The sequence below is a fragment of the Osmerus eperlanus genome, chromosome 19 (assembly GCF_963692335.1).
Source record: "Osmerus eperlanus chromosome 19, fOsmEpe2.1, whole genome shotgun sequence".
In the NCBI taxonomy this organism is placed as follows: domain Eukaryota; kingdom Metazoa; phylum Chordata; class Actinopteri; order Osmeriformes; family Osmeridae; genus Osmerus; species Osmerus eperlanus.
In genome coordinates this window covers 7,286,854-7,310,140 of record NC_085036.1, presented here as the reverse complement: position 1 = coordinate 7,310,140, position 23,287 = coordinate 7,286,854, and the positions used below count along the sequence as shown (strand labels likewise).

Genomic DNA, 23,287 nt, shown 5'->3' with positions numbered 1-23,287 from the left:
GTTTTTATATGAATTCATCCATTATCGGTAATGCCGTTTGCGTAATTTTAAAATCATCAAGCAGGGAAAGGAACAAAACACACAATTCTGCTGACGGAGGTTTTCTGACCACACATCAAGTCATAGGACCGCTGCTGTGCTACAACAGAACACTGAGACACAACAGCATATCTGTAAGAACGCAGGGCAGCCTCACAGGAAGCTCTGCGAGGATGTTCTGAAGAAAAGAAGAAACAGTTACTGAGTGTTGTTCAACTGAAAACCACTACTGACAAGACACAGTGAGTAAATTAAACTAGTTATCCGTAAATATATATATTTCTACATGACTAATGTAAAGCTTTATTAATCTTTTCTGGGTCCAACATACATATGCGATGAACAAGGTGAAACAAAATTCAGTGGACCGCCTGGTAGGTCTGGTGGATAATAAGACTGTATGTATATGAAAACATTACGTGGAAATTGATCTACTGATTGTGATTAACATAAGCACATAGGAAAACTATTTTTTCCACACTACTGAATAGTAGAATGTAAAAAATGTTCCTGTTGTCACTGGCACACTCTAAACTGTAAGCATAACAAAGTTATACATTTTGCATGGAGGATGTACATCGTAAAAAGATGTCCATTCAGTTGATAAAGTTCATTTGATCATTTGCAGTGTTTTGTGGCTGCAATTGATCCTGTCATTTGGAACAGAGATGATTAACTACAGAGCCAACCAAAAAAGTAAATCATCTTTAAAGCGAACCGTATTCAATGTTATTTGATATATTTTGTCTACAAAAGAGAAGCAAATGAACATTGGATTGTGAGAGACGCTACATGTACCATGATTACTGCAGCGATGGCTGTGCTGGCTTTGTTTTGTGTGCCTTCCAGCCAGGGTGGGGTTGACAGTAACCATGACAGGCCACAGAAACCTTGTCTTGTCTGAGTGATGGAAACCACTCCAAGCCCTAGGGGGCCCTGTCCACAAATTGTACCTAGTAAAAAAATGGACACATTAATGATTAATCCAGGTGGCTATGGTGGTTTGTTTTACATTCATAATTAGGAATCATTTCAAAATTTGTTGGACGTACCAAGATGCTTCAATAAGAGGAACTTGGTCACACGAATAGCTTATGGAATAAAGTGAGTTCCCTGATCCTGTTCCGCCTCCCTGATTTGTCTCTGCCTTCTGTGCCCCTGTTCCTGTCTCTGCCTTCTGTGCCCCTGTTCCTGTCTCTGCCTTCTGTGCCCCTGTTCCTGTCTCTGCATTCTGTGCCCCTGTTCCTGTCTTGTGGGCAGAAAGGCCATCAGAGTTTCGATCACTCCACCTACCACTTCCTCTTTCCACTGGCACTGTCAGAGTTACAGACCAAACTTGTTCTAATCTTTCTGCTTTCAACTTATCTTGGTTTGTTACACAAAGAAGATAATGAGAAAGGTTTTTCTCTGAGTAAACAGCAAGGTTTCTTGAATCAATACCGTTTAGCTGAGAATCTTAAATAAACAACGATAAGTGGGAAATGGCCAACAAGTCATGTTGTGCATTCGCTTCTGTTGCTATAACTACTGATGAATAACTTGCTTGTTACTCACCATGGAGGAAACATCACATGTTTAAACACATGTCTCTATAAATGCCAGCAGTGTGGTGTTATGGCACTCACAGAAACTTCCAACAATACATTTAAAGGGAAGCTACTATTTAAACCCAATACCACATCAGTACAACAATCAAAGACAATGTTACGGGATAGTTTTATGTTTATTATTTAGATGTAATCTGTTGAAACGAACAACACTGTGATGTCCTTGGGTCCCCTGCAGGACATCAGTGTGAAAGTTCAGCATGAGCTTCCCAGAAGGCCCTGGGGCGGCCCGCCCCTTCTCCCTGGAGACGGACGACAGGACCGAGGAGGAGCGCAAAGCCCAAAGCCGTCATGGTGTCAAGGAGGACTTCATGGGCTCTGCTCTGGCCATGGGTGGCTCCAACAGACCCAAAGCCCCCATGGATACAGACTACCAGGAGGAACTGGAGGTGCAACAGCCCAAGATCAAATACAACCTCAACTTTTACAAGTGAGACACTCCATTCACTCAGACTAGTGACACTGACATCCACGTTATGTGGTTCCTGGCTCAACTGTGGGTCACATAGAGCTGAACAACAGTGCTGATTCTGTTTAGAGGATGCAGCTGTCTGGGCTGAGGTGTGTGTGTTTTAACGTTTCATGATGAAAACCAATCAAAGGGTCTCTTGTTAGGGGGCCATCTTGGGTAGGGACAATACAAGTCGTTCAAAAAGCTTTTCCGAAACTCACAAACATCTGTCATTTTACTGTAGGGAGATGAAAGGAATGAAGGCGACCGAAGAGGAGAGGAGAAACCGGTTTGATCTGAAGAAGCTGTTTCAGGCTGCAGCCAGGGGAGATGTCACCATGCTGGATGGGCTGCACGATTACCTCACCAAAACCATGAAAAAGCTTTCCCACTCTGAGTGTGAGGATGACCAGGATTCTTGATTGAGTCCTGCTTGGTTCTGTGATACATTTTTCGACAACAACAGTAACAATTCAGTCTTGTGGTGCTGCCAAATGTAATCACCCATTCATGTCCTGTTTCACGATCAGATCAATCGTACGGAAAGAATCCCCTGCTCAAGGCTCTTCTGAATCTTAAAGACCAAAGAAATGACACGGTGGAATATCTCCTAAACATTGCAGAGCAGATGGGAGATTTAAAAGAATTCGTAAATGCAGCATATACAGACAGTTATTATAAAGGTGATTTTATTTTCTTTCAGATTTGTAATTCTGCCAATGTCAATCCATACTTCTCGTCCGCACATGATCCTCAAACAGGCATGATCACACGCCCAAGAGGACTAAAACAGTCCATTCTTTTTGTGCATCGTACAGGCCAGTCTGCTCTCCATATCGCCATCGAGAGGCGGAGTCTCCACTATGTGACACTTCTGGTCAGTAAAGGAACTGACGTTCATGCCAAAGCCTGTGGGAGGTTCTTCCAGCTACACGATGGACCCAGCTTCTACTTTGGTGAGTAGGTGAACCTCTCTGCTGTGTCGCAGAACTTTGGCGCCCCCCTCTGGACAGCAACCGTTACTGCCTCCCGTTCAGTCTGAAGAGCTTGCAGTCAGAGCAAAAGGGAACATTGTACCCTTGGTTATTGTCTGGATGAAAAGGTGTTCATTTGGGGCTCAAACCTCCATGCTTTCAGGGGAGCTGCCGCTGTCCCTGGCTGCCTGCACCAACCAGAAGAACATAGTAGACTTCCTAATGGAGAACGAGTATCAGAGGGCGAGGGTGGAGGACAGGGACTCCCTGGGTAATACGGTGCTACATGCGCTAGTGGTGGTGGATGACAAAGACCAGCAGAATACCGAGTTCATCGTCACCATGTATGATCACATCCTCACCAACACCGCCCGTCTCTACCCCAATTTGAAACTGGAAGACATAGAGAACAAACAGGGATTGACGCCCATCAAACTAGCCGCCAAAATGGGCAGGATCGGGGTAAGGACTAGGGCATATATGGATATATATATAGATATGATAAACGACAAGCTAAGTTTTTTCATTCTCCCAAATAGTTTGTACTTCTGGTACATGAGTATGGCAGTTTCTCATTCAGGGACTCTTGTTCATCCTGCAGGTGTTTGAGCATATTTTGCATCGTGAGTTCCAGCATCAAGAGACCAAACACCTGTCTCGTAAGTTCACAGAGTGGGCTTACGGGCCTGTTCATTCCTCCCTCTACGACCTGGACTCCCTGGACTCCTATGAGAACAACTCTGTACTCAAGATACTCGTCTACGGCAGTGACATTCCTGTGAGTCACAGGAAATCTCCAGAACCATGTGATTGAACACTGTTCTCTGTCCATGATAATGACACAAAAAAATGCTTCAGATGTTATGGTTTTCAGAAAGTTTAGTCATGTACTTAAAGCCTGTTCCCTTATTTCAGAATCGTCATAAAATGCTCCAGATCGAGCCCCTGAACAGGCTTCTGGAGGAAAAGTGGGAACGGTTTGCCGCACGAATCTTCTTCTTCAACTTCCTGGTTTACGTCCTTTACGTGTCAGTCTTCACGTTCATCTCTTACAACAGGAGGGAGGGCAAGGTGAGGCTTTTGACAGGTCCCATCAAATAGGCGGCTGTAGCTTATGAGGTAGAGTGGGTTATGCACTAACCACATGATCCCCAGCCCCTCCTGTCAATGTGTTGAAGTTTCCTTGAACGAGACACCGAAGCCCAAGTTGCTCCTGATGGGCAGGCCAGCGCCTTGCAAGGCAGCTCTGCCCCCATCGATGTGTGAATGGGTGAATGAGAGGCCAAAAAATTGAAGCGCTTAGAGTAGAAAAGCGTTATTCAAGTGCTGTCCATTTACCATTTCCTGCAACAGATATTATTACACTGCCAATGGCTATTATTAAATCCACTGTGGCAGGTTCACAACCGTCCTTCAAATCTAGAAGTAAGATCATGCATCAGATATTCGTATTATAGGTATCTTTTCAAGGATTTTGAATAATTGCTTTTGTCTTTCTCTGATATACAGTCCCCTTTCTACATTCAACACACCAGGGATGGATACATTTATCTGGCGGGTCAGATTCTGGTAGCGGTGACATCTTTGTATCTCTTCATAGGAGGGGTATGTCTTCTACCTGCAACACTTCACACATTTAACAAAAAATTCTGAAGGGACAATTTACATGAAACATCGTCACACAACTTGAGATAAAAAACCATGATCAAATGTTCCAAACACATAATGATGTTTCCTTCCGAAGATCCTAGACTTCAAAAGAAAGCATCCGAATCTGCGGAGTCTGGTGATTGATGGATACTGTGACATCCTTTTGTGAGTTTCGCAAAACCTTTCTCCGCAGAAAAAGTGTTTGTTCCATGCATGTGCCCTAGGCAGCTTTAGAAAAATAAAAAATAAACACACACAACACACATCCCACCATAGAACTCTTGTAACAAGCCTGAATCAGACAAAATCCACATTCTTGATCTTCACATCGAAAGATAATGTGGCTAGGTTGTGTGCGAGCGACGCAGCTTCAAATCTTGTCTGGCAGCTCTGTGCATGTGTAGGCTACTCGTATTTTGCATTGCTGTGTCAGAGGGCCCCTGGGCTGATCCTATCCCCTGCTTGGTAGTTTCCTGCAGGCTGTTCTCTACATCATTTCCTCAGTGCTGGATGTCTGTGGGAGGGAAGAGTACCTTGGGTTCCTGGTGCTGTGTCTGGCTCTCAGCTGGGTCAACTTGCTGTACTTCTCCAGAGGGTGTGAACACATGGGCATATACAGTGTCATGATCCACAAGGTACCACCAGGGCATGTCACACTCCCACACACGCCGTTTCACCGCCAAAGGGCATATCCGCAATGTGTGAACGACACAGCATTTGGCGTTTGTGATACACTCTTGCGAAGGCTAATCTCCTCTCTCTCTCTCTCTGTCTCTCTCTCTCTACCTCTGTTTTTTCTCTCCTCTGTAGATGATCATAAGCGATATCATGCGCTTTCTTTTCGTCTACATCATCTTCCTTTTCGGGTTTTCAGCAGGTATTTCATCTCCCATCTCTCCTCTGTCCCCTCTGCACACTGGGACATAAAATACTGCCTGTCAGCGGCTTATGAATTCACGAAGAATGTGCATTGTTCTGTTCAACGCTCTCTAACACAAACAGACCTGTCACATTTATCAATGACTTTGCCCTTCTGCCGTGACACTTTTTTCCAGACAGAGAGAACACTCATTAAGACAAGAGTAAACAAAAGGAAAGAAAACAGCCACATCCCCCGTCAATAGGCTGTAACCCCTTCTCTCCTCTCCCCAATGACAGCTGTGGTGACGCTACTGGTTGAGCCTTCGCCGGTCGCTAAGAACACGACCGCCGTAGGTGGCCGCAGCTTATTCGCAGCCAACGAGGATGAGACGTGCACGAAGGTCACGTTCGAGAGCCTCTCCTACACCACCCTGGAGCTCTTCAAGTTCACCATCGGCATGGGAGACCTGGAGTTCACGGAGAACTACAAGTACAAGGCGGTGTTCTACGTGCTCCTCATCTCCTACATTGTCCTCACCTACATCCTGCTGTTGAACATGCTCATCGCCCTCATGAGCGGCACAGTGGCCGAGATCTCCAAAGACAGCACCAGCATTTGGAAACTACAGGTGAACTTGAGAGCCCTTCCTGTGCCTGTGCCTTTTCCCATAAACAGTTACGTTCAAGCATTTTGATATCTATTCATAATTCATGAAGCAGACGCTTCGTTATCCAAAGTGATTTGGACCTGCGACCTTTCGGTCTGCAGTCAATTGCTCTGAGTCCTGAGTGATACCCAACTCCATACTGGTTGTATTGTCAAAGGACAGAACAAATATGTACTCTGTGTGTGTCCAGAGGGCCATCACCATCCTAGACCTGGAGAGGAGTCTGCTCCACTGCCTGAGGAGGAGGTTCCGCTCTGGGGTGGAGAAGGACCTGAGCTCTGGGGGGGACTGGAACCCAGACTCAGAGCAGAAAAAGGACATTCGCCGGTGTTTCAGGTGGCTCGAAGCGATTGACTTAGTCAAGTTTGGATTTTCCGTGTCAGTGGATTCATGTGGCATCTATGGAACATTATAAACAATCGTACATGTAAATACATTCCGGAACTGTATCGGGCATGAAAAAAGAATGACTCCGCAATGTTGACAAATAATGACACAAAACCAAATCAGTAGGGACTAACAGTATCAGCAAAACATGATGAACTTTAACGGCGCGCCTCATACCTCCTCAACTGTGAGTGGAATTGAACGAGTGCGGTGAATAGTACACAGCGAACCTCATTGATATGGTTCCTCTTGACAGCTGACTGATGTGTCATGAATCAATCATAATTGGAGAATGTGTCCTCTGTTGTCTTAGAGTGGAGGAAGTCAACTGGGACAAATGGAACACGAACCTGACGATAATCAATGAGGATCCGGGGAGTTGTGATCCAGCCAGGCAACCTCCTACCAACAGCCCTCAGGAGACAAGTATGTATACAGGGTATAACGAAGTAAAAAAAGGAAGTAAAATCGTATATTGTGGTGATACACGTACTGATAGAATAACGACGACAGGGGCACTAGTTGGGCGATGTTTTTACTAGCGGCTTTTCTCTCGTGTCCACAGCCAGGACCTGGCGAGGCATCCTGAGGGATCGGGTCAGTCGACGGCAGCAGCGGCCCCGGAGTCGCCAGTTCATCCCGGAGTCCAGAGAGATGTCCCCCCTATCCGCCAGTCATGTTTGAGAGGAGACACACAAGCCCTGATCCCCCCCTCTACTGGGGCACAGGCCCCTAATTCATATCCCTTTTTTTCTTTCAAGCTTGCTGCGCACAATGCACTACTAGGCTATTGAAACTCCCCCTTGCTTAACCCTTGTGTTATCTTCGGGTCATTCTGACCCATCAGTCATTGTGACCCACCGTCGTATTGCGACAAATTTACCTCATACAAAAACAAAGTGAAGCATTTTCTTTTAACTGTCGGGCTGTCTCAGACCCCCCACATTGGAATGGTTAAAAGAAAATTATTTTTATTTGTTTTTGTATTGGGTAAAATTGGGTAAACACAACAATGGTTCGTTATGAACCTTTGGGTCATGTGACCCGAAGGCAGCACGAGGGTTAACCCAATATGCAACAGTTCAGGGACGCAAGTTTGATATCAGCTTTGGCAGGGACATCAATAGTTAATGATGATAAATCCATTATAATTGAGAATTTAAACAAGCTTTTCTCTATGGCTGGCCATGCGTTCCATCTGGCTACCCCTACCCTGGCCAACTGCCCGGCACCCTCCACAGCAACCCGCCAAAGCCCCCACCATTTCTCCTTCACCCAAATCCAGATAGCTGATGTTCTGAAAGAGCTGCAAAATCTGGAACCCTACAAATCAGCTGGGCTAGACAATCTGGACCCTTTCTTTCTAAAATGATCTGCCGAAATTGTTGCATCCCCTATTACTAGCCTGTTCAACCTCTCTTTCGTATCGTCTGAGATTCCCAAAGATTGGAAAGCTGCCACGGTCATCCCCCTCTTCAAAGTTGTTGACACTCTTGACCCAAACTGCTACAGACCTATATTTATCCTACCCTGTCTTTCTAAGGTCTACGAAAGCCATGTTAACAAACAGATTACCAACCATTTGGAATCCCACCGTACCTTTACCACTATGCAATCTGGTTTCAGAGCTGGTCATGGGTGCACCTCAGCCACGCTCAAGGTCCTAAACGATATCATAACTGCCATCGATAAGAGACATTACTGTGCAGCCGTATTCATCGACCTGGCCAAGGCTTTCGACTCTGTCAATCACCACATTCTTATCGGCAGACTCGACAGCCTTGGTTTCTCAAATAATTGCCTCGCCTGGTTTACCAACTACTTCTCTGATAGAGTTCATTGTGTCAAATCGGAGGGCCTGTTGTCCAGACCTCTGGCAGTCTCTATGGGGGTGCCACAGGGTTCAGTTCTCGGGCCGACTCTTCTCTGTATTTATCAATGATGTCGCTCTTGCTGCTGGTGATTCTCTGATTCACCTATATGCAGACAACACCATTCTATATACTTCTGGCCCCTCTCTGGACACTGTATTAACTAACCTCCAGGCGAGCTTCAATGCCATACAACTCTCCTTCCGTGGCCTTCAACTGCTCTTAAACGTAAGTAAAACTAAATGCATGCTACTCAAAAGATCACTGCCCGCACCCGCCTGCCCGTCCTCCGACTTAGAATACGTGGACAACTATAAATACCTAGGTGTCTGGTTGGACTGTAAACTCTCCTTCCAGACTCACATTATGCATCTCCAATCCAAAATCTAGAATCGGCTTCCTATATCGCAACAAAGCATCCTTCACTCATGCTGCCAAACATACCCTCGTTAAACTGACCATCCTACAGATCCTCAACTTTGGCGATGTCATCTATAAAATAGCCTCCAACACTCTACTCAACAAATTGGATGCAGTCTATCACAGTGCCATCCGTTTTGTCACCAAAGCTCCATACACTACCCACCACTGTGACCTGTAAGCTCTCATTGGTTGGCCCTCGCTTCATACTCGTCGCCTAACCCACTGGCTACAGGTTATCTATAAATCCCTGTTAAGTAAAACCCCGCCTTATCTCAGTTCACTGGTCACCATAGCAGCACCTACCCGTAGCACGCGCTCCAGCAGGTATATCCCACTGGTCACCCCCAAAGCCAATTCCACATTTGGTCGACTTTCCTTCCAGTTCTCTGCTGCCAATGACTGAAACGAACTACAAAAGTTTCTGAAGCTGGGGACTCTTACCTCCCTCAGCAGCTTTAACCCTTGTGTTATCTTCGGGTCATTCTGACCCATCAGTCATTGTGACCCACCGTCGTATTGCGACAGATTTACTGCATACAAAGACAAAGTGAAGCATTTTCTTTTAACAGCTAGGCTGTCTCAGACCCCCCACATTGCAAAGGTTAAAAGAAAATTATTTTAATTTGTTTTTGTATTGGGTAAAATTGGGTAAACACAACGATGGTTCATTATGAACCTTTGGGTCATGTGACCCGAAGGCAGCACGAGGGTTAAGCACCAGCTGTCAGAGCAGCTCTCAGATCACTGCACCTGTACATAGCCCACCCGTAAACCGCCCATCTATCTACCTTATCCCAATATTGTATTTATTTCTTTATCTTGCTCCTTTGCACCCCAGTATCTCTACCTGCACTTTTATTCTCTGTGTTTAATTGTTATATTGTAATTGCTGTAATTATTATGTTTTGCTTATTCCATGTGTAACTCTGTGTTGTATGTGTCGTACTGCTATGCTGTGTCTGGGCCAGGTCGCAGTTGAAAATGAGAACTTGTTCTCAACTAGCTTACCTGGCTAAATACAGGTGAAATAATTATTATTTTTTAAATGCGCGCACATTTTTTTCGCATTCATTTGAGCGCAAATATTTTTTTGAGCTTAATGTAATATTGTTTTTATGTTTTAGTCAAAATAAGATGATCGGTAGGCCTATCATTTAGAAACTTTCTTTAGTTTAGTAATGTTTTGCTAGGGTTAGGGTGTGCCAGTGGTGTACGGTGGAGATGTGGACTCTGCTGTGGGCGTGGCTATGGTACTCTGTGATCGATTCTGAGCGTAACTGAACTCTTATGCCTACTTGTCATTCCTGCTCTCGAGTCATGTTGTGATTTTATGATGATTCGGCATTTGTGCATGTTCCTTGAATTATCAGTAATTCCAGTTGCATTCTGAAATACTTGACTACTGTATACATTTCTAAGAAATCATAAATGGGTTTGGATGATTTGAATTTATAACTGTTGATAGCATGAATTGTATAGTGTGCAAGTAATGCACACTATACAATATAGTAGTGTCACTTTTGCAGTACAGATCAAAAACATTATCTGTCAGCACTTTTGGACAGTGATTGTTATGTTGATTATCATAACTGTTATCAATGGCTAGCTGGATTTTGTATGCGATAATTCCAAAAGTAAATCTTGGCAATTTTCCCACCAAATTTTGCAGACCATCGTTTTTATATGAATTCATCCATTATCAGTAATGCCATTTGCGTAGTTTTAAAATCATCAAGCAAGGAAAGGAACAACACACACAATTCTGCTGACGGAGGTTTTCCGACCACACTTCAAGTCATAGGACCGCTGCTGTGCTACAACAGAACACTGAGACACAACAGCATATCTGTAAGAACGCAGGGCAGCCTCACAGGAAGCTCTGCGAGGATGTTCTGAAGAAAAGAAGAAACAGTTACTGAGTGTTGTTCAACTGAAAACCACTACTGACAAGACACAGTGAGTAAATTAAACTAGTTATCCGTAAATATATATATTTCTACATGACTAATGTAAAGCTTTATTAATCTTTTCTGGGTCCAACATACATATGCGATGAACAAGGTGAAACAAAATTCAGTGGATCGTCTTGCAGGTCATACTATAGGTATAGCAGATAGCAGAGACATTTACGACAGACAAGCTCACCCTCCAGAACTTAGCCGTTGATCACATCTACAGTGCCATGCTATATTTTCAATCCTACTGTAGAGCCAAGTAGATCAATAGTCAAAGCCTAAATGCTCTGAGAGCTTCTGTAATGTGCTCGGCTATTCTCCAGGGATTGTTACTTTATCTCCCTCCATCCTCCATCCTCTTTGACCTTATCCCTAGCCTCACATAGATCGTCGTCACACGCAGTGTTTCAAGATAGAAAAGATGAGATATCCTTGCAGGGATGGATTAACCTTCTATGTGTGAGTACAATCACAGCATGTTTGTGGTATTTGTTGGAAGTCTGTTTGTGTGGCATTAAATGCTGTGTTGAAATGGCGTAATGAAACTGATGGTGTTCATGATGATGGGTTTGGAACGATAACTTAAGCTGAATATTTAGGACTGCTACTGGAACTGTGTAATAATTCAGTTGAGAGCTGGGTTTAGAAGCATTAAGCAATTTGCAGGTTAGAGAGAGTGTGACAAACACCTCAATGTGGATAAACAGACTGCATATATATGAAAACATTACGTGGAAATTTATCTATTGATTGTGATTAACATAAGCACATAGGAAACCTATTTTTTCAACACTACTGAAGAGTAGAATGTAAAGATTTTTCCTGTTGTCACTGGTACACTCTAAACTGTAAGCATAACAACGTTATACATTTTGCATGGAGGATGTACATCGTAAAAAGATGTCCATTCATTTGATAATAGTTCATTTGATCATTTGCAGTGTTTTGTGGCTGCAATTGATCCCGTCATTTGGAACAGAGATGATTAACTACAGAGCCAAGCAAAATAGTAAATCATCTTTAAAGCGAACTGTTTTCAATGTTATTTGATATATTTTGTCTACAAAAGAGAAGCAAATGAACATTGGATTGTGAGAGACGCTACATGTACCATGATTACTGCAGCGATGGCTGTGCTGGCTTTGTTTTGTGTGCCTTCCAGCCAGGGTGGGGTTGACAGTAACCATGACAGGCCACAGAAACCTTGTCTTGTCTGAGTGATGGAAACCACTCCAAGCCCCAGTGGGCCCTGTCCACAAATTGTACCTAGTAAAAAAAAATGTACACAATGATTAATCAAGGTGGCTATGGCGGTTTGTTTTACATTTATAATTAGGTATAATTTCCAAATTTGTTGGACGTACCAAGATGCTTCAATAAGAGGAACTTGGTCACACGAATAGCTTATGGAATAAAGTGAGTTCCCTGATCCTGTTCCGCCTCCCTGATTTGTCTCTGCCTTCTGTGCCCCTGTTCCTGTCTCTGCCGTCTGTGCGACTGTTCCTGTCTCTGCCTTCTGTGCCCGTTCCTGTCTCTGCCGTCTGTGCCCCTGTTCCTGTCTCTGACTTCTGTGCCTCTGTTCCTGTCTCTGCCATCTGTGCCCCTGTTCCTGTCTCTGCCTTCTGTGCCCCTGTTCCTGTCTCTGCCGTCTGTGCCCCTGTTCCTGTCTCTGCCGTCTGTGCCACTGTTCCTGTCTCTGCCGTCTGTGCCCCTGTTCCTGTCTCTGCCGTCTGTGCCCCTGTTCCTGTTTCTGCCGTCTGTGCCCGTTCCTTTCTCTGCCTTCTGTGCCCCTGTTCCTGTCTCTGCCGTCTGTGCCCGTTCCTTTCTCTGCCTTCTGTGCCCCTGTTCCTGTCTCTGCCGTCTGTGCCCCTGTTCCTGTCTCTGCCGTCTGTGCCCCTGTTCCTGTCTTGTGGGCAGAAAGGCCATCAAAGTTTCGATCTCTCCACCTACCCCTTCCTCTTTCCACTGGCACTGTCAGAGTTACAGACCAAACTTGTTCTAATCTTTCTGCTTTCAACTTATCTTGTTTTGTTACACAAAGAAGATAATGACAAAGGTTTTGCTCTGAGTAAACAGCAAGGTTTCTTGAATCAATACCGTTTAGCTGAGAATCTTAAATAATCAACGATAAGAGGGAAATGGCCAACAAGTCATGTTGTGCATTTGCTTCTGTTGCTATAACTACTGATGAATAACTTGTTACTCACCATGGAGGAAACATCACATGTCTATAAATGCCAGCAGTGTGGTGTTATGGCACTCACAGAAACTTCCAACAACACATTTAAAGGGAAGCTACTATTTAAACCCAATACCACATCAGTACAACAATCAAAGACAATGTTACGGGATAGTTTTATGTTTATTATTCAGATGTAATCTGTTGAAACGAACTGTGATGTCCTTGGGTCCCCTGCAGGACATCAGTGTGAGAGGTCAGCATGAGCTTCTCAGAAGGCCCTGGGGCGGCCCGCCCCTTCTCCCTGGAGACGGACGACAGGACCGACGAGGAGCGCAAAGCCCAAAGCCGTAAAGGTGTCAAGGAAGACTTCCTGGGCTCTGCTCTGGCCATGGGTGGCTCCAACAGACCCAAAGCCCCCATGGATACAGACTACCAGGAGGAACTGGAGGTGCAACAGCCCAAGATCAAATACAACCACAACTTTTACAAGTGAGACACTCCATTCACTCAGACTAGCGACACTGACATCCACGTTATGTGGTTCCTGGCTCAACTGTGGGTCACATAGAGCTGAACAACAGTGCTGATTCTGTTTAGAGGATGCAGCTGTCTGGCCTGAGGTGTGTGTGTTTTGACATTTCTGTCAAGTCGTTCAAAAAGCTTTTCCGAAACTCACAAACATCTGTCATTTTACTGTAGGGCGATGAAAGGAATGAAGGTGACCGAAGAGGAGAGGAGAAACCGGTTTGATCTGAAGAAGCTGTTTCAGGCTGCAGCCAGGGGAGATGTCACCATGCTGGATGGGCTGCACGATTACCTCACCAAAACCATGAAAAAGCTTTCCCACTCTGAGTGTGAGGATGACCAGGATTCTTGATTGAGTCCTGCTTGGTTCTGTGATACATTTTTCGACAACAACAGTAACAATTCAGTCTTGTGGTGCTGCCAAATGTAATCACCCATTCATGTCCTGTTTCACGATCAGATCAATCGTACGGAAAGAATCCCCTGCTCAAGGCTCTTCTGAATCTTAAAGACCAAAGAAATGACACGGTGGAATATCTCCTAAACATTGCAGAGCAGATGGGAGATTTAAAAGAATTTGTAAATGCAGCATATACAGACAGTTATTATAATGGTGATTTTCTTCTTTCTTCATATTTGTAATTCTGCCAATGTCAATCCATACTTCTCGTCCGCACATGATCCTCAAACAGGCATGATCACACGCCCAAGAGGACTAAAACAGTCCATTCTTTTTGTGCATCGTACAGGCCAGTCTGCTCTCCATATTGCCATCGAGAGGCGGAGTCTCCACTATGTGACACTTCTGGTCAGTAAAGGAACTGACGTTCATGTCAAAGCCTGTGGGAGGTTCTTCCAGCTACACAATGGACCCAGCTTCTACTTTGGTGAGTAGGTGACCCAAGGGCGTAGGTTTGGTCTCAGCTTGGTTTGGTCCTTCCCCCCCCAAGTACATATTTTTTATATGTAGGTAATTGGTTCAGGTTTTATGGAGCTGTACTAGGCCTACATCATCTGTACTGGAGCAATGAAATAATGTATTAATGAATTATATGATGCATACATTTGGGCATTCCAATTTCATAGCACCTTTTTACTACCTACATTGTTTAAACATCCCTTAAAAAACAGCAAAAATGCAATCTTCACCAAAATGGACAATTAAACTTCTCACCTGAACCCCTGGTGCTGATTCATCAACAACCTGCTTTACATCTGTAGCTTCAGGGTTCTGTTTTTCCTGCACAGTAATTCATCAATTTAATACAGACACTAACCATGCTTAGTTGACTGCTGACATTGGTCGAGATTACAGGGATAGCCATATTACTATCCAAGCGATCATATAGTCCTACTTATTACCAGTTAATCACTTTTGAGTTGCTAGCCTGTTGGTACTAGGCTAAACTAGCACGGTCCCATTATGTGGGTAGGTTAGCTTTATCTTTCTGGCTTCAACAAGACCAGCTGCTGCTAACACACTGGTCGAAAGATTGCAGGCGCTAAGGATAGATTTAATACAATCAAAAGTTACAAGCTCTACTACACTAACAACTTTCAAATCATGTTTCCATTGTAGAATGGGTGGCGATGTAAGGCTAGCAGGTTTGTCTGGGTAGTTTTCCTACTAGCTAACTAACAACGACCTTCTTGATAGCTACTTACTCTCTGGGTGGTGAAAAAACTTCTGATATCTCTCTTCTTTTTGGGTGAAATTTTCCTATCTACAAAGCACAAAAGGGTCAAAAATATCAATGCTGAGACCAAACGAAATACTAATATGAGGCTTTATTAATTCCTGTCGTATTTAGTAGCTTACCTGTCAGACTACTAGCTCTCTTTCTGCAAGTAACGATTCAAGAAGTGTTTCTGACTCTGCCACTTCAGCCAATTAAATGACATCATGATATCGCAGGCTCGAGGGCGCATTGGTTAACTTGGAAATGTATTTTTCACTTTTCTGGGCGACGAACATAATATCGATAATAATATGAATGAGTTTTGGAAATATATTGTGCAAAATATTTTTTTTCGAAAATTAACAAAATATTGGTGGGGACAATTGTGTCTTTCCAAACTTTGGTCGTGACAAGTCCCTATGGACCCTATGAAAACCTACGTCCTTGAGTGAACCTCTCTGCTGTGACGCAGAACTTCGGCGCCCCCCTCTGGACAGCAACCGTTACTGCCTCAAAAGGGAAAATTGTACCCTTGGTTATTGTCTGGATGAAAAGGTGTTCATTTGGGGCTCAAACCTCCATGCTTTCAGGGGAGCTGCCGCTGTCCCTGGCTGCCTGCACCAACCAGAAGAACATAGTAGACTTCCTAATGGAGAACGAGTATCAGAGGGCGAGGGTGGAGGACAGGGACTCCCTGGGTAATACGGTGCTACATGCGCTAGTGGTGGTGGATGACAAAGACCAGCAGAATACCGAGTTCATCGTCACCATGTATGATCACATCCTCACCAACACCGCCCGTCTCTACCCCAATTTGAAACTGGAAGACATAGAGAACAAACAGGGATTGACGCCCATCAAACTAGCCGCCAAAATGGGCAAGATCGGGGTAAGGACTAGGACATATATGGATATATATAGATATGATAAACGACAAGCTAAGTTTGTTCATTTTCCCGAATAGTTTGTACTTCTGGGACATGAGTATGGCAGTTTCTCATTCAGGGACTCTTGTTCATCCTGCAGGTGTTTGAGCATATTTTGCATCGTGAGTTCCAGCATCAAGAGACCAAACACCTGTCTCGTAAGTTCACAGAGTGGGCTTACGGGCCTGTTCATTCCTCCCTCTACGACCTGGACTCCCTGGACTCCTATGAGAACAACTCTGTACTCAAGATACTCGTCTACGGCAGTGACATTCCTGTGAGTCACAGGAAATCTCCAGAACCATGTGATTGAACACTGTTCTCTGTCCATGATAATGACACAAAAAAATGCTTCAGATGTTATGGTTTTCAGAAAGTTTAGTCATGTACTTAAAGCCTGTTCCCTTATTTCAGAATCGTCATAAAATGCTCCAGATCGAGCCCCTGAACAGGCTTCTGGAGGAAAAGTGGGAACGGTTTGCCGCACGAATCTTCTTCTTCAACTTCCTGGTTTACGTCCTTTACGTGTCAGTCTTCACGTTCATCTCTTACAACAGGAGGGAGGGCAAGGTGAGGCTTTTGACAGGTCCCATCAAATAGGCGGCTGTAGCTTATGAGGTAGAGTGGGTTATGCACTAACCACATGATCCCCAGCCCCTCCTGTCAATGTGTTGAAGTTTCCTTGAACGAGACACCGAAGCCCAAGTTGCTCCTGATGGGCAGGCCAGCGCCTTGCAAGGCAGCTCTGCCCCCATCGATGTGTGAATGGCCAAAAAATTGAAGCGCTTAGAGTAGAAAAGCGTTATTCAAGTGCTGTCCATTTACCATTTCCTGCAACAGATATTATTACACTGCCAATGGCTATTATTAAATCCACTGTGGCAGGTTCACAACCGTCCTTCAAATCTAGAAGTAAGATCATGCATCAGATATTCGTATTATAGGTATCTTTTCAAGGATTTTGAATAATTGCTTTTGTCTTTCTCTGATATACAGTCCCCTTTCTACATTCAACACACCAGGGATGGATACATTTATCTGGCGGGTCAGATTCTGGTAGCGGTGACATCTTTGTATCTCTTCATAGGAGGGGTATGTCTTCTACCTGCAACACTTCACACATTTAACAAAAAATTCTGAAGGGACAATTTACATGAAACATCGTCACACAACTTGAGATAAAAAACCATGATCAAATGTTCCAAACACATAATGATGTTTCCTTCCGAAGATCCTAGACTTCAAAAGAAAGCATCCGAATCTGCGGAGTCTGGTGATTGATGGATACTGTGACATCCTTTTGTGAGTTTCGCAAAACCTTTCTCCGCAGAAAAGGTGTTTGTTCCATGCATGTGCCCTAGGCAGCTTTAGAAAAATAAAAAATAAACACACACAACACACATCCCACCATAGAACTCTTGTAACAAGCCTGAATCAGACAAAATCGACATTGTTGATCTTCACATCGAAAGATAATGTGGCTAGGTTGTGTGCGAGCTACGCAGCTTCAAATCTTGTCTGGCAGCTCTGTGCATGTGTAGGCTACTCGTATTTTGCATTGCTGTGTCAGAGGGCCCCTGGGCTGATCCTATCCCCTGCTTGGTAGTTTCCTGCAGGCTGTTCTCTACATCATTTCCTCAGTGCTGGATGTCTGTGGGAGGGAAGAGTACCTTGGGTTCCTGGTGCTGTGTCTGGCTCTCAGCTGGGTCAACTTGCTGTACTTCTCCAGAGGGTGTGAACACATGGGAATATACAGTGTCATGATCCAGAAGGTACCGCAGGGCATGTCACACTCCCACACACGCCGTTTCACCGCCAAAGGGCATATCCGCAATGTGTGAACGACACAGCATTTGGCGTTTGTGATACACTCTTGCGAAGGCTAATCTCCTCTCTCTCTGTCTCTGTCTCTCTCTACCTCTGTGTTTTTTCTCTCCTCTGTAGATGATCATAAGCGATATCATGCGCTTTCTTTTCGTCTACATCGTCTTCCTTTTCGGGTTTTCAGCAGGTATTTCATCTCCCATCTCTCCTGTCCCCTCTGCACACTGGGACATAAAATACTGCCTGTCAGCGGCTTATGAATTCACGAAGAATGTGCATTGTTCTGTTCAACGCTCTCTAACACAAACAGACCTGTCACATTTATCAATGACTTTGCCCTTCTGCCGTGACACTTTTTTCCAGACAGTGAGAACACTCAGAAAGACAAGAGTAAACAAAACGAAAGAAAACAGCCACATCCCCCGTCAATAGGCTGTAACCCCTTCTCTCCTCTCCCCAATGACAGCTGTGGTGACGCTACTGGTTGAGCCTTCACCGGTCGCTAAGAACACGACCGCCATAGGTGGCCGCAGCTTCTTCGCAGCCAACGAGGATGAGACGTGCACGAAGGTCACGTTCGAGAGCCTCTCCTACACCACCCTGGAGCTCTTCAAGTTCACCATCGGCATGGGAGACCTGGAGTTCACGGAGAACTACAAGTACAAGGCGGTGTTCTACGTGCTCCTCATCTCCTACATTGTCCTCACCTACATCCTGCTGTTGAACATGCTCATCGCCCTCATGAGCGGCACAGTGGCCGAGATCTCCAAAGACAGCACCAGCATTTGGAAACTACAGGTGAACTTGAGAGCCCTTCCTGTGCATGTGCCTTTTCCCATAAACAGTTACGTTCAAGCATTTTGATATCTATTCATAATTCATGAAGCAGACGCTTCGTTATCCAAAGTGATTTGGACCTGCGACCTTTCGGTCTGCAGTCAATTGCTCTGAGTCCTGAGTGATACCCAACTCCATACTGGTTGTATTGTCAAAGGACAGAACAAATATGTACTCTGTGTCCAGAGGGCCATCACCATCCTAGACCTGGAGAGGAGTCTGCTCCACTGCCTGAGGAGGAGGTTCCGCTCTGGGGTGGAGAAGGACCTGAGCTCTGGGGGGGACTGGGACCCAGACTCAGAGCAGAAAAAGGACATTCGCCGGTGTTTCAGGTGGCTCAAAGCGATTGACTTAGTCAAGTTTGGATTTTCCGTGTCAGTGGATTCATGTGGCATCTATGGAACATTATAAACAATCGTACATGTAAATACATTCCGGAACTGTATCGGGCATGAAAAAAGAATGACTCCGCAATGTTGACAAATAATGACACAAAACCAAATCAGTAGGGACTAACAGTATCAGCAAAACATGATGAACTTTAACGGCGCGCCTCATACCTCCTCAACTGTGAGTGGAATTGAACGAGTGCGGTGAATAGTACACAGCGAACCTCATTGATATGGTTCCTCTTGACAGCTGACTGATGTGTCATGAATCAATCATAATTGGAGAATGTGTCCTCTGTTGTCTTAGAGTGGAGGAAGTCAACTGGGACAAATGGAACACGAACTTGACGATAATCAATGAGGATCCGGGGAGTTGTGATCCAGCCAGGCAACCTCCTACCAACAGCCCTCGGGAGACAAGTATGTATACAGGGTATAACGAAGTAAAAAAGAAAGTAAAATTGTATATTGTGGTGATAAACGTACTGATAGAAAGAATAACGACGACAGGGGCACTAGTTGGGCGATGTTTTTACTAGCGACTTTTCTCTCGTGTCCACAGCCAGGACCTGGCAAGGCATCCTTAGGGAGGTCAGTCGACGGCGGCAGCGGCCCCGGAGTCGCCAGTTCATCCCGGAGTCCAGAGAGATGTCCCCCCTATCCGCCAGTCATGTTTGAGAGGAGACACACAAGCCCTTATCACCTGCATTATTCTCTCCTCGTTGGTTTTCTTCCCAATAGACTGGCAGACCGGACTACCAGCTGGATTCATTTTGTTTCACTACGCCTGACTGGTCCATGAATCGAACAGAATGTTAGCTTGGTATACCAGACTATGCGTGTGTCACCTCACAAAAAAAGCTGTTACCACCTCATACTTGCAAATTCTGAAAGCTGTCATGTACTGATAAAATGACTAATACCTCAGGAAAATATCACGTGACCATCCAAACCAAGTTTCCGTGACACCCAAATACAGTAGTTGTTGTTGAATAAAAAAAAAAAAAAACTAAAATTCTTTACAAACGTAATGATTATGTATTCAGAATAATAGGACAAATATATAACAATGTGTTACTTTGTATGGAAGTACCATTACCGACTGCCAAGTCCTTCATTGTTTCCCGGAAACAAGTGATTGGTTACTTCCTATCAGTCTGAAACTGAGCAGGTTTACTCCCCCAAATGTCCTCAGTTCCCCTGTCATCAGAGACTATTCAATCCCGCTGCTGTTATGACTGCACCCTGCATTGCTCAAAATTCTTGATGGAGCGACGCTATACCCAGACAGTCCCTCCTACTGCGAGCCCTTTATAGAACACTCATTTCCATCACTGCTAGACGGCCCAAAGCCCACTGCAGCCAGCCTGTCCTGCAGACTTAATAGTTTACCTTGTCTACACCCCTGCATGCGTCTCACATTGGCTGGCTTGGAATTGCAGGATGAAAGCATCGAATGAAACGATAACTGATTATTTCCTATTTCGCTGTTCAAATCAGTTGTACTCCACCTGAAACTCAAAGGACGCGGTTCTGGGGAGGATTGTACGGTATTAATCTAGCACAACTGCTAGTCATGCAGAGAGTCATACATTTAGTCATTTAGCAGACGCTCTTATCCAGAGCGACTTACAGTAAGTACAGGGACATTCCCCCGAGGCAAGTAGGGTGAATGTGCCTTGCCCAAGGACACGTCAGTTGGCATGACCGGGAATCGAACTGGCAACCTTCGGATTACTAGCCCGACTCCCTCACCGCTCAGCCACCTGACTCCCAGATATAACAGCTTGAATCCAAATGTGAGGTTACAGTAGTACCTTATTTAATAGCCATTTGTTTGCAGGAAGGTAGTAAGTTCAAAGGTATGGATAAGGAGTTAAAAGACAGGCAGCGACAATCAACAGAACTCCTAGCAAAGCATAAATTAGAACTTTATTTTATTATTACAATATTACAAAAAGAGTAGCACAACTCTCACACTCTCGCCTCATCTGTCAAAAAGCCACAGAGTGTCACGCCAAAGAAAGGCTGGTGGACCTTCTTCCATTTCACAGCAATAGTACAAGAAATAAAGAGGGGAAAAAAAGAACAAAAGATTTAAATAACAAGCAAATCAAGTATTATAAATAGTCACAATGCAAACTGAAGCTTTGAAACTGAAGAAAAAAAGTGTTGTTACAGCCCAGTAACTAGACAAAGCTTTAAAATAGAATTACAAAATATTACTCCATTTCCTGTTTTCATAATAAAGTATCACTAAGGAATTGCTTTTTTCGTTTTCTTCTATCAAACAAGACTTCATTAAAATAAAGTCAATTATAACAAAAAGAGAAATTGCTGTTCCTCAGTATTCTTGCAATACTCACTCTCATTATCATCATTTTGGGTTCATTATAACCATGCTTGTTTTCAAAAGGAAAGTCCAAGGACCGAATACTTAAGGCTTTTTAAGGGCTGTCAGGGAAGGAGGCAAACAGGGTGTGGGTTTCAGTGTGTTCCCCCACGCATACATCTGCTAACACACACACATATATTCTGATACATACACGCACGCACGTTAACCCACATCAGCAGGCAACATTCATCCACAATCATTACACTTTAAAGTTACAGTAGTATAGTAGGTAAGCCAGTGTACAATAAAATAAACAATGCATTTGCTGTTTCACTTTAACTTAAACATCCTTTTGTATACCTCCAAGTGATCTTGCAAGTGATCAATTTGGTATTTTCAAGCACACTTCAAATCAGAATCAGTAGCAACTACACCTAACTTGAGCTACCTCAATGATTTCAACAAACTCTGATTTGGTTCATAGTTAGTTTCTAAATGACATTAGTAACAACTCCTTTCCCACTGCAGTAGCAAGTTTAGTCTTGTGAACTAGTCCACCCCCCCCCCCCCCTTCAACAAACACCTGCAAAACACAACATCTCATTTCAACAATTCAAGTAATAGTTTTCGGGTTCAGAAGAGAAAAAAAAAGGAAAATTAAACCAGCACAAAATGGCACCTTTAAAAATCAGTTTGTCCTCAAAGATTCGACTTTGGCCATCTAAGGCTTCAGATTGAACCCATTTAATTTCTTTGTACCCCCGTCCCCACCACACTGAAAAAAAAGAAAAAAAAAAAACGGATTTCACAATCATGCTGCCAAAGTCATTGGCATTGGTGAAAAAGACATGGGTTTGTAACAGTCACCTGAATTCATTGCAGCATTGTGAGCAAGAGAGCGTCTGGCCCAGTCTGCCCTTCAGGTTCCTGCAGGATCTAGATGTCTCTACTCTGTACAAACAACCTGATTAGACACTTCAGAGACAGCGAGGAATCAATCTTTAACAGTGACCTGATTCAGAAACAGTCCTATTTCACAAATAAATAATTACATTTCAAAAGAAAAACAGCTTCTTTGTACATGTGCATACAGCAAGCCTGCCCATAAGTACTTTGTAGCGTCCAGTGACTGACAGGTTTGCACTGAAGAAATAATTACCTTTCGTCAGCTGCGACTTCAAGGGGAAAGTGTATTATATTCTTGTATTTAAACTCGGCATCACTTTGAGTTTCACATGTAAACACAAAGAGGGAATTAGTCGCGTGTCTGACAAAAGTAGTCTGAGCAGAGGAATCCCGACATGAATCTGTAAGAACATCAAGATCCTCAAAAGAAGTTCTGTGAAGAGTCAGATTTCCTTCATCGTCTGCAGGAGACATCTTTCGTGTGTAAAAAGAAAACTTTAAGGACAGTCAAAAATAACTCAGGATCCTTCAGATCCAGGCACACTGATAGACAGGTGGGATTGGGAGAGAGGTCTGGGAATGACGACAATCACATACATAAAAAAAAGTTCCCTAAAGTGCCTGGTAAAAGCACTCGTTTACAAAATCAATTGATCACTTGCAAGATTGACTACAAAAAAAACAAAAAAACACTTCTCTTTATTAAATATATTCATTTGTCCTCTTTAAACGTTGGCGTCCATTTACTTAATTTATTCATTTCATGTTTTTACCTCTCAAGACTGAAAGAAGGTTGTT

The 23,287-nt window shown here is 44.0% G+C and overlaps 2 protein-coding genes across 4 annotated transcripts; both read left to right on the top strand.

Annotated features, from left to right (window-relative positions):
* The first annotated feature begins 174 nt into the window (after window positions 1-174).
* On the top strand, window positions 175-9,970 carry LOC134039203 (transient receptor potential cation channel subfamily V member 1-like). Its single transcript, XM_062484914.1, has 16 exons — window positions 175-281; window positions 1,825-2,076; window positions 2,342-2,496; window positions 2,628-2,780; window positions 2,916-3,053; window positions 3,235-3,533; window positions 3,673-3,849; window positions 3,987-4,142; window positions 4,581-4,676; window positions 4,816-4,886; window positions 5,191-5,356; window positions 5,532-5,598; window positions 5,880-6,211; window positions 6,441-6,586; window positions 6,951-7,063; window positions 7,203-9,970. The coding sequence occupies exons 2-16, from the start codon at window positions 1,847-1,849 to the stop codon at window positions 7,319-7,321; spliced, it is 2,418 nt and encodes an 805-aa protein (XP_062340898.1). The 5' UTR covers window positions 175-281; window positions 1,825-1,846; the 3' UTR covers window positions 7,322-9,970.
* Window positions 9,971-10,726: 756 nt separating this feature from the next.
* Window positions 10,727-22,351, top strand: trpv1 (transient receptor potential cation channel, subfamily V, member 1). Of its 3 annotated transcripts, none has more exons than XM_062484915.1 (16): window positions 10,727-10,887; window positions 13,306-13,557; window positions 13,768-13,922; window positions 14,054-14,206; window positions 14,343-14,480; window positions 15,863-16,161; window positions 16,299-16,475; window positions 16,613-16,768; window positions 17,195-17,290; window positions 17,430-17,500; window positions 17,805-17,970; window positions 18,143-18,209; window positions 18,489-18,820; window positions 19,046-19,191; window positions 19,556-19,668; window positions 19,811-22,351. In XM_062484915.1, exons 2-16 carry the CDS (start codon window positions 13,328-13,330, stop codon window positions 19,924-19,926), a joined length of 2,415 nt encoding a protein of 804 aa, XP_062340899.1. In that variant the 5' UTR covers window positions 10,727-10,887; window positions 13,306-13,327; the 3' UTR covers window positions 19,927-22,351. The 3 variants fall into 3 exon arrangements, with proteins under 3 accessions (XP_062340899.1, XP_062340900.1, XP_062340901.1); XM_062484916.1 differs by lacking the exon at window positions 10,727-10,887 and adding an exon at window positions 11,230-11,345; XM_062484917.1 differs by lacking the exon at window positions 10,727-10,887 and adding an exon at window positions 12,112-12,302.
* The last annotated feature ends 936 nt before the right edge of the window (window positions 22,352-23,287 follow it).

Excerpts from the sequence above, each read along its gene's own strand:
- LOC134039203 (XM_062484914.1), top strand. The coding sequence starts at position 1,847 with ATGAGCTTCCCAGAAGGCCCTGGGGCGGCCCGCCCCTTCTCCCTGGAG. Across the intron at positions 4,887-5,190 it reads GGATACTGTGACATCCTTTT|TTTCCTGCAGGCTGTTCTCT; the intron begins GTGAGTTTCGCA and ends CCTGCTTGGTAG. Across the intron at positions 6,212-6,440 it reads CCAGCATTTGGAAACTACAG|AGGGCCATCACCATCCTAGA; the intron begins GTGAACTTGAGA and ends GTGTGTGTCCAG.
- trpv1 (XM_062484915.1), top strand. The coding sequence starts at position 13,328 with ATGAGCTTCTCAGAAGGCCCTGGGGCGGCCCGCCCCTTCTCCCTGGAG. Across the intron at positions 14,207-14,342 it reads TACAGACAGTTATTATAATG|GCCAGTCTGCTCTCCATATT; the intron begins GTGATTTTCTTC and ends TGCATCGTACAG. Across the intron at positions 17,971-18,142 it reads ACAGTGTCATGATCCAGAAG|ATGATCATAAGCGATATCAT; the intron begins GTACCGCAGGGC and ends TCTCCTCTGTAG.